This window comes from Monodelphis domestica, chromosome X (genome assembly GCF_027887165.1).
Source record: "Monodelphis domestica isolate mMonDom1 chromosome X, mMonDom1.pri, whole genome shotgun sequence".
Lineage (NCBI taxonomy): Eukaryota > Metazoa > Chordata > Mammalia > Didelphimorphia > Didelphidae > Monodelphis > Monodelphis domestica.
Window position 1 is genome coordinate 30286095 of NC_077235.1, and position 15185 is coordinate 30301279.

Here is a 15185-nt window from a genome sequence, read left to right on the forward strand (position 1 = left end):
CATCTTCCCTGTGGTTAATGTTCCCTTCCCATAACTTGGCTTTTATTTTTTATTTACATGTTGTACATGTTCTTTCTCTCTCCTCCCCACCAGCCACCCTGTCACCTGTCCACCACCACCAATTCATTGGAGCATAGAATGGAATGTAAGGTCCTTGAAGTCAGGGACTGTTTCACTTTAATCTTTGTATTTTGAGCACCTCACAGTACGGAGCATGCGGTGGGTGCCTAAGAAATGTTGGTTGGGTTGGGAAAGTCCAGGCTGGCTCAGAAGCAACCTTCATAGCATCACAGAGTTGGAAAAGCCTTGAGAGGTTATCTTTAGCCTCACTCTGTATTTTACAGCTGAGCATACTGAGGTACAGAGAAGTCGAGTGACCTACTTGAAGTCAGATAGATAGTAAACAACAGAGACAGAATCTGAACTCAGGTCCTCTGACTCCAAATCCAGCTGTTTTTCCACAATGCCATGCTTGCCCAATAGACTGTTCACAAATCAACCTGAGATCTAGGTTGCTGATATAGAAATGATGGGAATCTTGGGAGCAAATGACCACTATGTCTTAAAATTCAGGGTAGAAGAGAAGCAGACTAGCTGGACATGTCCCTTAGACATGGGGAGAGTGGGAGGGTGTGCTTGGATTCTGTGGTCTACAATTCTGTGGGGTAAGTCAACCCAAAAGAAATAGAAAGCTGCCAAGAACAAAATTTTACTGATGGATAACTCTCATGTTAGGAATCTTATATTTCAATATAGTATAGTGGATTTAGAATGAGAGGACTTGAGTTCAGAGTCTACTAATTACTACCATTGTGATCTTGGATTCCTTTAGTAGAATATCAGATCCCCAAGGGAAGGGACTGGCTCACATTCCTATTTGTATCCTCAGAATTTAGCATAATGCCTGCTACATAGCGTGTTCAAGAAATGCTAAATGATTAGCATATCTTTCCCTTTCCTATTCCTTTTACCTTCTCACTCCCTCCTGATGCCCGCTGGCTTCTCTGGCTACCCTTTCCAGCACCGCTTGCCCTTTCACTCATTCCCCCCATGTCACTGGTTGAGGTCAGAGAGTTGGTTGCTTCCCAAAGCCACTTCTAGGCTCCCTCTTAATTATTATCTTTCGCTAACAGCATCTCCTCTGAGGTCCACTTGATCCATATCTACCAGCCAATCAAAATTCTGGTAGCTGTTGTCTTCCTCTCTCTCCTCAAAGGGTTCAGACTGTAAGCCAAGAACTTTCTGTCCTCCCCAATTTCTGCCTTCATACTAAGGGACTTCAACATACATACTGATGATACTCCTTCAAACACTTTAATCTCCCAACTACTCAATTTACTCATTTCCTATGACCTATTCCTCTACCCTACCTCAATATACCCAGAGATTCCAGATTTTGCCATCACTCACAAATGCTCCACCCATTTCCATATTCATGAACTCTGATGCTGCTTTGGGGAAGTAGGGCCCTCCTAGTGTTATGTGTACTCGAGTCATGAAGAGCTGTTGGTGAGGGCAAGAACATTTCACAAAAGAGGCATTGAATGATATCTCTTGACAACACTGTAATTACAAAGTTGAAGGCACATCCTTGGCAAAAGTATGTTCAATTACATGCATATGGAAAAAATACACCAAAAAGAGCAAACGAGCTCTAGAACATTAAGCAAGATGGTCATTGTACATTGTCCAATGAAGCTTTGGAGAGTAAACAAATCGCGAACATTTCTCACCTACAGAGAATGACAAAACACAATAAAATAAATATTAAGAAAAATAATTAACCTAATACAAGCTATTAATAATTAAATGATTTCCCATAACAATTTAAAACTTTGATTGCAAGCTGTTTCATCACAAAATGTGTACAGAAAAAAGTTTGCACATGTAGATTCCTAGAAACATTTCATCTAGTGCTATTTCAACCATTCTGTACAAGTGGACTGGAGACCTTTGTAAAAGAAAATCATTTGTTCACAGAGCAGCAAGTTTAACATTCCAATAGGTTGACACCAAAATCACATTACACATATAATTTGGGAGGCGAGGAGGACAATCTTGTTTTCACAATAGATAGTCACATTTCATTGGTCTGTTCTATAACATTAAACTAAGCATTAGCTAGTTTGTAGGCTTTTAAATTCAAAAGGCATCTCCAAACATTTAAGACAAGAAGCACCCCATATTTCAGTCTAAATGAGTACTGGGTACCAAAGGGCACTTGTTATCCTCAGACTCTAAATGAACTGTCTATTGAATGGATCAAGGAAATAGATAGACATAACAAATAAAGAACTTCAAATATCAGAAACAAATATAAATCCATTTGCATTCTGAATATAAAAAAATATATTTGTTCTCACAACTTTTGCTACAAGTTGTAAGCAACATTTTTGTTCCCTTCCATAACCCAATCTGAAGCCAACAGGCCCTTGCCTTGCAGAAGAGACCTACAGAAAGAGAACTAAAATGTGGCTGCAGATATAAAGCAAGACTCAGTCCCGAACAAAATGTCTTCTGTTCCCACAGCAAAGCCACAATTCTGAAATTATAACAATCACTCTTACCCAGGGCAGAAAACATAACCACCAAGCCAGAGTGTGGCCATTGGCTCTAAAAGGACAACTTCACAGACAAAGGTAGCACTGGAAATGCTAAGTGGCCATGACCAAATCTCTTTAGAAAGAAACTGCTTCTTTTAGAAACTGATTCTGGAGTGCAGAAGAAAAGATATTTTTCTAGTTGCTACCTTTGTTGCTTCTCACTAGAAGCAATCTCAGTAAACAAAGGATGGGGCAAAAAGCTACTAAAATTAGGCAAAGAAACTCACAACTCAACCTGGACATATGGCCAATGGCATCAGTAGAAGGCTGGAGTAAGAGTTAAGACACTCAAGGTCATTCATCTTTGCCTAAACTGAGTTTGCCCTACTAGACTAACAGCACCTTCATAAAAAGTTTCAGCTCTACTTGTCTGATTCTTGATTATAAGATACAAATTAGACCTTCTGAATTCAGATAGATACCACAAAATGACATATGAATGGTCTTGTTTTGTATGGGGAAAGAGAGTGAGAGTAAGAATGAATGAATGAATGAATGATATTTCTCCTTCAGCTGCTTTTAGATTCTGTTCCACAAGGTTGCCTTTTTAGTTATATGATCTCCTTTAAGCTGAGACATTTAAATAAATGGATGAAAAAAACCGAGCATTTGTTTAGAAATTCTTTTCATGTGTAGTCTCTACAAAAATAAATTCCTTCAAATAACAAAGACATGAGTAGTACAGATGGCAACCTGTGACCCACTTCCTCATTCCCAATCATGTAACAGGGGAAATTCTAAGCCCATATGGCAGAGGGAACAAGCATCTAAATCTACCATCTCCATTAAAGTATTAAGTGTAAACATTTCAAACTTAGAGAGAAACAGCACAGTTTGCTAATAAGCACAACTCTACATAAAAATTGATGCCTACAGTTTAATTGATAGAAAAAAAGATTTTTTAAAACAAAAGCCATTTTACGCTATTAGTATTCACTTAAAATAACTTGGAAAGGCTATCTCAAACACAAAAAGATATTTGATAATCTATTAAATGATAAATACTAATAAATACAAAGTCCTAGAGTACCTTTTCCTAAAAAACTCAAGATATGGGAATTATGTCTCTATTAAACAAGGTAGTGTTAATCTGTGGGAAAATTCAGTGAAGACAAGGCTAAAACAGATGCTGGTAATGATGACTTTACTGAGAGTGACTGATCTCAGGACCATCTGTGAATCCCATTTGTACAGGACAGGGTTCAAGTTGAAGTCAGAATTAACTGAAATCTTGGGAAAAATAGAAAGGTGGGAGTGTGGTGAGACACAGAAACCTTCAATGTCCTTTCAGTCCCTTCACTCCAAAAGGGTCAGGAAGCAAGAGAGAACTAGAAAAAAAGGATGTTAGTTATAGTGAGCCAACCTGACCTGACCCATTTCAACCTGGTCCAACTTAGTCAAGAAAAAGAAACTCTGTCTCATCAAATACTATGTGCTATACTATTTTTCACTTTAGTTTATTTGAGTTTTTAGTTTGGGGTTTTGGTTTTATATGATTATTCTTTTACAAAAGTGAACAATATGGAAATATGTTCTGCAAGATAACACATGCTAATGCCCAGATTGAATTGCTTACCATCTCTGGGAAAGGGGTGGGAGAGAATTTGGATCTTATAACTTCAGAAGACTTATGTGGAAAATTGTTATTGTATGTAATTTGTAAAATAAAATATCTTTGCCAAAAAAATCCCTATGTGCTAACAGCATAGAAGGAAAAGATTCTTGGAGAAAAGTACGCAAATAAGGCACATCTAATGTTACATGAATGGCTATGACTGCTTCTTCCCTTCTTCTTTCCTGCCTAATTTTGAGGCCTTGGGCTTAGCTGTGAGAACTGCTATTTGCTGCCCTTGCAGGAGGCAGGTTATACAACCGGGAGAGCAGCACTTGGCTACCACCCCCTTAAGTGCCCATCTCCTGAAAAGGGTATTCTTCCTAAGCTATTTTTGAGGGGAGTGAGGGCAGTTCTCATCAAATCCCCAAATCATCTGACCAGGAGGTTGACAGCAATACTCAGAGGCTTAAGTGAGCCTCTATTGCGACTCTATCATATCAGGTTAAAAAAATACTGAAGATCACTGAAACCAGACACAAATAGCTTCAACGCTGATATGTTGAAAAAGACACGTTTCTCACAAGACAAACACACTCTCAGGACACAAGACCAACTCCAAACCCCTGCAACATGATTTTTGACCAAACTAAGATCACATCCTAATAAACTTCATCTCCATCAGTGCACAGTGAGGTCAGGACAGCAGCAGTAGCTGAGCTTTTTCACAATGAAGTGTCATCATCGTCCCGGAAATCTCCAACCAGGAGTGAGTGTTTGTCTGGCTCACTCAGAACAATGCTGCTCAGGGACCGCTTATCTGAGAGGAGGGAGTTAATTGATGCTCGGCTGTAATTGACTATCTGGTCCAGCAAACCTAGCTTGGGAGAGTCTCTGGATGTGTCGTCAAGGCCAATGTGAACGCTAATTTCTGAAGAACTCTTTCGGCCTACTTGGTAGTGAGCTCGTAGTTCGCACTTCTCATAAGTAGGTTTCTTATAACTAAAAACACAGAAAAACATAATGTAGTTTAAAATACTGTAATAAACAAATGTGGCTGAGCCACATACAGATTTATGTAGTAATAAGAAGTATGTACTGTAGATAGTCATGAATAGCTTCTGATAATTCATTTCTCACCTTAAAAATAGTTCAGAACTTGTTTTTACATGCTTCCACTAAAATGGCAAGGATGGGGACACTTAAGTGACTCAATGGATTGAGAGCCAGACCTAAAGATGGGAGGTCCTGATTTCAATGAAGACTCAGACACTTCCTAATTGTGTGACCTTGGGCAAGTTACCCAATGCCAATTGCCTAAGCCTTACCGCTCTGTTACCTTGGAACCAAAACACAGTACTAATTCCAAGACAGAAGGAAAGTCTTTTAGGGGGCAGTTGGGTGGCTCAGTGGATTGAGAGCCGGGCCTAAAGATGGAAGGTCCTGGGTTACAATCTGGTCTCAGACACTTCCCAGCTGTGTGACCCTGGGCAAGTCATTTCATCCCCATTGATTAGCCCTTACTACTCTTCTGCCTTAGAACCAACACACAGTATTTATTATAAGGTGGAAGGTTAGGGTTTTTAAAAAATGGCAGAGATAGGAAGGGCAAAGCTGTTTCCACAAAGCATTTCACTGACAGAGCCTACCTGATGAGTACCTGGAGCCAAATACCTGTTATAACTGGCAGATTCAGTGGCTGCAACCTTCCAGAGAAGGTGAAGCCAGAGAATCCCCTCCAAGTGTCAGCCTTATCAAACTGTACCATTCTCAAATCACTTGAAAGCAAAGCTCTTTTTCTTTTTACCAGTTACTTCCCTTCAGGATCCTTAGAATCTGGGACCCTGTGTGATCCTAAGCAAGTAACTTAAGACTGAAGGGAAAGGTTTTAAAAAAAGGACCTAGGATCCATGGTTTACACCATGCAGGCTACCAAGGAAGTCAGTCTTCTCAGTTGATGTGGAACTAAAAGGTCAGAACTCTTTTTTTTTCAAATTCCTTATTTTAGGTCAAATGGATACAATAGAAAGATGTTGTAAACAAGACAAAAAAATTGAGATGCACTTTCCCAGGAAGGAATGTCCCTTGGGAGTCACTGCAAGAGATGTAGCCTAGAAATATTCTGGTTTCAAAGCGAATCATATGGAGCTTATCACAACTACAATGGAAAGTTCTACTTCTTGTGAATCCTAGTCCTGTGAAGGAACTGGTTTCCATCTTCCTCAGTACCAGTCAGTGGTTGCTATATATAATATACATGTATACATATATATACACATAATGTATATGACATATATATGTTGGGAGAATCAAGGGCTCCCTTTTAACACTCATAAAAATTTGAGCTCAACCTATCAAGAAAGCCTAGTGATTAGGGATTTAGGGCTGAGGTTCTTAATCTCAGCTCCATGCATTTGTTAATAACAGTATTTCGATATAACATTTCTTTTATAATCTAATATATTGTATTTTATTCATTTTATTCATTTTAAAATAGTACTCTGAGAAGAGGTCCATAGGCTTCATAAGACTTCCAAAGGGGTCCATGTTACACAAAATAGTTTCAGGGAAACAAGTTTGGCCACACTTACAGTTTGAGCAACAGTGAAGACAGAACCACCGAAACTGATGAGGCAGCCATGGCAGCTGATCCCATCCAGGGCTGCAAAACCAAACCAAAGGGCATAAAGACGCCTAGGAAACAAACAGGGCCTTAGGTCAGAGCTCTGAATCTACAGCATTATAGAGTTGCTAAGATGACAAACAGAGTGCTTTGCCACTCTCTCCACGGGGCATTATTCCCTTGCTGGGTATTCCTCAGTACTCTATATGAGACTACGTTATCCTCAACTTGTTCGAATTGCTTTTCATGTACTCATCTTGTTTCCCCAATGAGAGTATAAGCTCCTTGAAGACAAGGATCATGCCTCCTGCTTCTTTTTGTATCTCCCACAGAGCTGAGTACAGTGTTCTCCATATAGTAGGTAGTACAGTAAATAGTTGACCATGGAAATAGTCCATTTTAAAGGAAATGCCTTAGAGGACAACTTCCTGGTTTTTGAAGTGTTCAACCAAAAGAGTTCAATTCTCCTAAACTGTAGCACCAAGGAAGGGGAGAAATGACACATGCAATAACGCCCCATTACTCGATTACTCCCAGGATTTAGTTTTATCTTGATCTCATACTGGGAGGGGGAGGCAGATATCTTTGACATTCCATCACTAATTTTGGACTCCTGCTGAATGTAGTCATTTGACTGGGACTAGTACAACTCCTTAGGCTAACATTCAAAACTTTCTAGCAATGATTTCCCTTCCCTTCCTTGCCTGCACCTTGGTATGTCTCCACCTTTAGTCCCTCTGTGCTTCAGTTAAGCTAATCTGCCAAGAATTTGCAAGTTTCTATATCCATGACCTTCCTCATATTATCCTCCAACTAGATGTTTTTTTCTCTCACACTCCAAGCCCCTCAACCACTTAACACTATTTATTGGATGCTTACTATGTGCTCAACACTAGGGGTGGGAGAAGGAGGTGGTAGAAGAGGTGTGAAGGCAGTCTCAATTTCTGATAAAAATCTATCAAGTGCCTACAATGTACTAAGGAGTCAAGAAAACAAATTTCTCATCTTCCTCAGTTCCTGAATCAAAGCTCACCATCTCTAGGAAGTTGTTTTTATCCCCCAAATTAATCCCATTTAGCTTAGAGTGTTCATTTATTCTACATGCCCTAAGTAGAGTAGAATGCCCTTATTCACAGCCAACAGAAAAGATTGGTCTCCTCTGCTTTCACTTCCTCCCTTTTACTTTTTTTAAATAGGGCTTTTTTTTGCAGGGTGGGAGGAGGCCATAGAGCCATTGAGCAGAGAGAGGGGTAGGAGCAGGGAGAGAAAGCCCATATATATGGAGTCATGAGGTGTTCGTTCACTTATATGCATGGTTTCAGCCATCTACAATAGGTCTTGGAATGTATCGCCTGCAAATACAAGGGCCCTACTGTATTTCTCTTTTTTGTACTTGCTGGGCAAACTGGTTTATAACTGATTTTATTTATACTTTTTTTTCTATTTTGTCTTTCCAAATAAAGACTGTAAGGGCTCAGACATTGTATATGGCCCACTTGCCTTCCCAGCCCCTAATAAAAGATGGTGCCCACAAGACACTCAAATGCTTGTCAATAAGTTCTAAATCATTGCCTTGGGGTTTATTTCTTCTTGTGTCTCATAGCTAGCTGATTACCCTTCTGCTTAAAGGGAAGAAGACCCAAATACTTTTTATTCCTAAAATGGTAAAGCAGTTCAGTGCTTTGCTGGAAATTAACTGGGTTTATATAATAAACTTCCCCACCAGAGAGGCATGCCCAGTAACCACACCCTGAAAACCAATCTATAAATCGAAACTTCATCCCCTGCAGATCATTGCAATGACTCTTGAAGAATAAAAGCAGTAGTTGGTAAAGCATTTCATACCAGCAGCTACAGGGATTCCAAGTAGATTATAAATCAGAGCAAAGACAAAATTTATTCGAATTCTTTTGACAGTCTTCCTTGATAAGTCAATACTTGCTACCACATCCAGAAGGTCATTCTGAAAACAGAAGCATTTGGTACATGAACGAGAGAATGTAGCTTCACATATAACTTTGGGTTTGGTTTCCATACATATGGGAAGTGATGAATCCCTCATGATAAGGTCATTCACTACAAATTTGACAGTCAGCTTTGGAAATGAAAATGAGTTTTTAGAATTCCCATAGGCTTGTAGCTTCTTATTTGGTCAAATCCCATTATAACAAGCTCCAGGTAATTTTATCGGAATAACTTCCTGAACTGTTGATAGGTATGAAGGAAGGAGAAAAGTGCTTAACCCTCTACCTACATTTTTCATTTAAATTAGAGATGATGGTAGATAAATAACTAATAAGCACTTCCCAAGGCCCTGTCCTTCAATGTCGCCATTTCAATGCTAAGCAGCACAAAAGGATGATGATGATGATATAATAATATTAATATCAGACATTCCTATAATGCTTAAAGATTTACAAAGCATTTTCTTTGCACATATCATCTCATTTAATCTGGGAGATAGGCACTCATTTTATCCCAATTTTAAAGATGAGGCTTGGAGAGGTTCTGTGACTTGCTCTATGTCTGCCACAGGATCCAAACTAAAGCCCTCTTGACCCCTGAGTCCAGTCCTGGATCAAGCTAACTCAACAGGGAAGTAGCCAGATTTATCAATATCTTTGGTAAGATTGCTACTGATCTGAAGGGTTAGTTTTCCAAAAAGAGGCGACCGATGTGACTTACCCTTATTAGAACCACATCAGCAGCTTCAATGGCTACATCTGTACCGGTACCAATGGCAATTCCAACATTAGCCATAGCCAGTGCTGGGGAGTCATTGATCCCATCGCCCACCATTGCTACCCGCTTCCCCTCATCTTGCAGCTGCTTCACCTTAGCAACCTTGTGAGAGGGAAGGACTTCGGCAAAAACTTTTTTAATGCCCACCTAGGGGAAGAAAAAAATAAATCAATATTAAAATGTTATTAAATTTAGTCAATATGATGTTAGACACTTTAGAAAATAGAAAAAAGCAGAAGACAAAAGCTTAACATCCATCTAGTTCTGGATTCAAGACTAACTCCAAATCAAGAGAACAAAATAAGTAATTCAGACAATAAAAGCCCTCAGAGGTTTCGAGAAAGGAGAGATCCATGTGAGCTTAGTGTTTATGGACCCTTAAAAATTGAAGTTCTGCCAGCACAGTCCAGCCTAATGTTTTTCTAAGAGTTATTCCCCAATTGCTTAGATATTGCCCTATTCTACAGGTCTATCATTCTTCAACTAGGCAGAACACTAGAAGCTACTAATGAAGCTTGTGAGATTAATAGCTAGTAGTGAGTTAAAAAAGGGGAGATACAGCTGAAGATCCACCTTTCCCTTCCCCTCTCCCAAACAGTCACCTGAAACTCACCTGGGAAGCAATAGACCTAGCAGTTTTACTGTTGTCTCCAGTCATCAAAACAACTTCTAAGCCCATAGATTTTAGTGTGTGGACAGCCAGCTCTGCTTCAGGCTTCACTGTGTCAGCGATAGCTATCAACCCACACAACACACCTAATACAGTGGTCATGGACAAAATACACTTGATTAGGAGCATAACCAAAACAAAGCAATATTCCGTCTTCTGTCTACAAACGTACACAGTCCAATGAAGTCTAATCAACTGATGCCCCTCTTGATTAGGCCATAGCAAGCCAAATGACTCTGAGCCACTTGCTGAAGTCAATAGTACAAAGCTAACAGCAAATCTCCATTTTTTTCTTATGAAAATATTGCTAAGAATGAAGGCATGGGTGAGGAGGGCAAGAAAACGGGAATGAGAAAGGAGGCAGAGCTGGATAATAAAAGAGCCTCTCTCTTTCCTCAAATTGGTTAAAAGTCCTAAACATAGTCATTAATTTAGAGATCCACATAAAGGACATTTCACATTAGAAATATGTTACAGCTCAGTGGATTGAGAGAGTGGATCTAGAGACAGGAGGTCCTAGGTTCAAATTTGGCCTCAGACACTACCTGGCTGTGTGATTCTGGGCAAGTCACTTAACCCCTATTGCTTAGCCCTTTTGCCTCCGAACCAATACACAATATTGATTCTAAGATAGAAAACAAGATTAAAAAAAGAAGATCTCATTGCTGGTGGAGTTGTGAATTGATCCAACCATTCTGGAGGGCAATTTGGAACTATGCCCAAAGGGTGACAAAAGACTGTCTGCCCTTTGATCCAGCCATAGCACTGCTGGGTTTGTACCCCAAAGAGATAATGGACAAAAAGACTTGTACAAAAATATTCATAGCTGCGCTCTTTGTGGTGGCCAAAAATTGGAAAACGAGGGGATGCCCGTCAATTGGGGAATGGCTGAACAAACTGTGGTATATGTTGGTGATGGAATACTATTGTGCTCAAAGGAATAATAAAATAGAGGAATTCCATGAAGACTGGAACAACCTCCAGGAAGTGATGCAGAGCGAAAGGAGCAGAGCCAGGAGAACATTGTACACAGAGACTGATACATTGTGGTACAATCGAAGATGATGGACTTCTCCATTAGTGGCAATGCAATGTCCCTGAACAATCTGCAGGGATCTAAAAAATACTACCCACAAGCAGAGGATAAACTGTGGGAGTAAAAATACCGAGGAAAAGCAATTGCTTGACTACAGGGTTGGAGGGGATAAGACTGAGGAGAGACTCTAAATGAACACTATAATGCAAATTCCAACAACAGGGAAATGGGTTCGAGTCAAGAACACATGTGATAACCAGTGGAATCGGGCGTCGGCTATGGGAAAGGGAAAGGTGGTGGGAGGGGGGGGAGGCGAGGAAAAGAAAATGATCTTTGTTTCCAGTGAATAATGTTTGGAAATGACCAAATAAAATAATGTTTAAAAATTAAAAAAAAAAAAAGAAGATCACCACAACTGTGCAGATGAGTTGCTATGGGATCCATATAAAAAGAGATGAAGTGAAATGATGAAGCTTCATCCTAAGACCTAATGTGTTTATAATAAAATATTGTCTTCCATCTCTCCATGAATAGATAGAATAAATCTAACTATGGTGATATTTCATTTCTGTTCCATTAGACATTACCATCAAATACAGGATATGGAAGTACAGAATGGTCCAGACAAAAGCAAATAAATGCAAGGGAATTCAATTATGTGAAATCAGAGTAACTGAATTATCTCTAAATTGAAGCATCATTTTTTCTTTGCATTCAGATGTTAGCTGCTGCACAGTTACTGCTGAATATTTCTCCAAGGGAGAGTTCAGGAAGCTCTCAAAAATATATACAGAGCAACATAACTACCGAATCATCCTTGGTATATCTGCATCTATTCATACCAAGCTTCAGAGCAAAGCTGTAGAAAAACTCTTACCATCAATGGCCACCAGCACAGCTGTTCGACCTTTCCTCTCATGTTCAATCATCATACTATCCACATCATTCTTAATGACAAGGTCATTTCTGCTCATCCACTCCCGGTTCCCAATAAGGACTGTATACTTCTGAGAATTCAAGGCAGCTAAAGAAGAAAGCAAACTATTTTTATCTCTTCTCGTGCTATTATTGCATGGTGTGCTGGTTATTTTTTGTTTCTAAGAAAAAAAACATATATGCTTCCAAATGTAGATGTTATATTTTGCAACGAATATTATAAAAATAATTTGTATATTGACATATTTCTGACACATGCAAATAAATCATAATATTTATGAGAATCACTGGTGGGTCTATGCAACATATCAGATAATTCATATCGGGTCCAGCATAAGGCAAAGATATATTTCAAATTAATTATGTGGAGTGTGTTAGTAAATTGGGAGAAACAAGCTGCAGTTAACAAACTGATTTGTGTTTGAAAATTCAGGGTTACAAAGTCTGCTACCTTCCCTTTAAATGGTCTACAACTGTTACTAAAAAAATGACAAGTAACTTACTGGGCACCTGGGCATCAATAATGAAGGAAGAATGACCTGGCTGTCCATCATTTGCATCAAGGTCCATGAGGGATGCATTTTTAAGATTATTTTCCTCGACTTGCCAGTCACTTTTCTGGAGGAGAGCTTCAATGTTGGTTACTTTACAGCTAATGCCACAACCTGGGATAACTTGGAAATCTGTACAGGTACCCAAGGTTTCAGTGTCCAGCTCCTAATCAAAATAAAACAAAAATCAGAATGATGTTGTTACCTTTTTTAAATGTCCAAAGGTCCTCATTTAGTCGATCAATGTAAATTCTATAGTTTAACCTATATTTAATTATGAATTATCAAATACATACTGCAAAGCTCACCAATGTTTATTGCTACTGATTGGATATATGAATTTTTTTCAAGAATGCAGGAACTAAGAATGGTTTCTCATCCAAGGTAATATAAAGAGTCAATGGAGAAGATGAGAGTGGACCTTGGAATTTTTTCTTCTCAATCTCATTGTCTAATTACTATACAAAGAATGCTCATAAGATCATTTCTTACTTACTGATGGGGAGAACCACAAGTTAAATCCTTAACTATTTCAGGCTCCATTTTCAGTGAAAGTCAGTGAGGAAACAACAATGCCTTCATTTATTTGTCCCCCCTGGTAAGAATAGGGATTTTTTTCATTTTTTTGTCTTTGTATCCCCAGCACCTAGTATAATACCTGGCATACAGTAAGGGCTTAATAAATGCTTTTGAAATGATTAAAAATAAATCTGGTAGAGTGCTCTTTACAATATGGTGCAGTGGTCATTAATGACCCAAAAATTCCTTTCTTTCATTCAGATATTTCAGTGCCTACAATGAGCAAGGTGTTAATGCTTGGTGCTGGGGGGAGATACAAAGGTAAGTAAGATGGAGCCCTAGCCTTCAAAGAGCCCATAGGCTGTTAACAATCTTCCTTGTTCCTAAGTCTCTCAGGATCTATCTATCTTAACTACTTAATTTGGGGATAATTAATATGACTCATTGTAGTCGAAGGGTAAGGAGAAATAAAATGAAGAGAAAAAAATCAAGAAATGTGAACGCTAAGAATAGAATTAATGCTTAAGCATTACTTGCTAAGACATCTGTTTCTGAAGGCTTGTCCAAACTATACATAATCATAATCAAAGGCTCCCAAGGTCATCCTACTTCATATACTGAAGTTTTCTTTGGAAAGTCACTATAGAAAGACCACTATTTTAGATAACAAGGAAAATATCATACCTGTCTGCAGTATTTTGTAACTGCTGCTCCTAGTGGGTGCTCACTGTTACTTTCAGCAGTTCCCACAATAGCCAGGATCTTATTGCGTGATATTTTACTACTTTCCACTAAAACTTTCAGTTGGTTCACTACTGGAGTTCCATGGGTTATGGTTCCAGTCTTATCGAACACCACTACCTTTACCTGCAAAATTCATATGCGTCACGATATATCATGATATTCCTTACCATCAGCAATTCTAAAATGTTGAGGAGAGGAGTTCCACTGTTGGCAAAAGTATTGTCTTTTCATGTGTTTTTTAAAAAACAGCGTCCCTTCAATTATTTTGGGGAGAATGGGAAAGTAGGGGAATTGAAGAGGAAGAGAGATAGAACTGTAGTAGATAATCTCTATTCCGCCTTTACCCTAAAATATATGCTAGACTATGTAATTATGCTAAACAACTACATGAGTCTATTAAAAACTTGTTGTTTAGTTGTTGTTCAGTCATATCTCTCTGTTTGCTCTGAAGCAAACAGCTTGTATAACAAGTTTGTTAAACAACTAGAGTGAATCAGAACTAGAATTCTTAAGTTAGTGCCTAGAGACCCCAGGGAGTCCATGGATAGAGTTTAGAGTCCGTGACCTTGGATAAGAAAAAAAGGGACATTGTTAGTTCAACTTTATTGATTTCCTTTGTAACTTGGTGTGTTTTATTTTACATATTTAAGAATACAACTTTGAGAAGGGGACTAGAGGCTTCTCCAGAAAGCCCAAGGGTTCAGATCATAATAGAGGAGCAAAAGCCCTGTTCTGAAGTTTGTTGTGAAGGGCAGATTGGCACTGAGTAAACAGAAGCTAGGTAAACAGAGGTGGGGAACTGGAGACCAGATTCACAGGCATCTAGAGAGTTCCATGTAGCCCCAGATCAGAAGCTAGACTAGAAAAGAAATGGTGCTCAGGTAGCTCAGGAGAGAGAGCTCAGTCTAGAGTAGGAGCAAAAACATACTGAAACTAGAAAGGAGCCCCAATATCCAAGAGACTGAAAGTGGGTGACTTGAACAACATTCCAACTTGGTCCTAAGCAGGACTTGATCTCCCTCATGTGCTTCAAGTTACCTAGCTGTGTAGAACTTATATACAGGTAGAGTTTATACTCTCAGATTATCCTCTCACTGGCACAAATGGATTTTTTTCTGTAATCAAAAACACAGATCTGAGATTGTGGGGTAGACAGCTGATTCTAAGAAGAGGGGCAATGGGAGATAACAACCAATTGCCCTTCACACT

The 15185-nt window shown here is 39.0% G+C and overlaps 1 protein-coding gene across 2 annotated transcripts in view; it reads right to left on the bottom strand.

The window, feature by feature from the left end:
- Positions 1-1545: 1545 nt before the first annotated feature.
- ATP7A (ATPase copper transporting alpha) overlaps positions 1546-15185 on the bottom strand; it is a 113055-nt gene continuing 99415 nt past the window's right edge. Inside the window, exons 16-24 of one of the 2 annotated variants that reach the window (XM_056809363.1) lie at positions 13917-14099; positions 12666-12879; positions 12104-12250; positions 10134-10276; positions 9464-9667; positions 8624-8741; positions 6747-6849; positions 5033-5157; positions 1546-1733 (exon numbers count right to left, since the gene is read on the bottom strand). In XM_056809363.1, the coding sequence (XP_056665341.1) occupies positions 1663-1733; positions 5033-5157; positions 6747-6849; positions 8624-8741; positions 9464-9667; positions 10134-10276; positions 12104-12250; positions 12666-12879; positions 13917-14099 (1308 nt within the window). In that variant the 3' untranslated portion in view covers positions 1546-1662. Of the gene's footprint in view, positions 5158-6746; positions 6850-8623; positions 8742-9463; positions 9668-10133; positions 10277-12103; positions 12251-12665; positions 12880-13916; positions 14100-15185 lie in introns of both variants that reach the window. The other variant, XM_001363299.5, reaches the window with a different exon arrangement.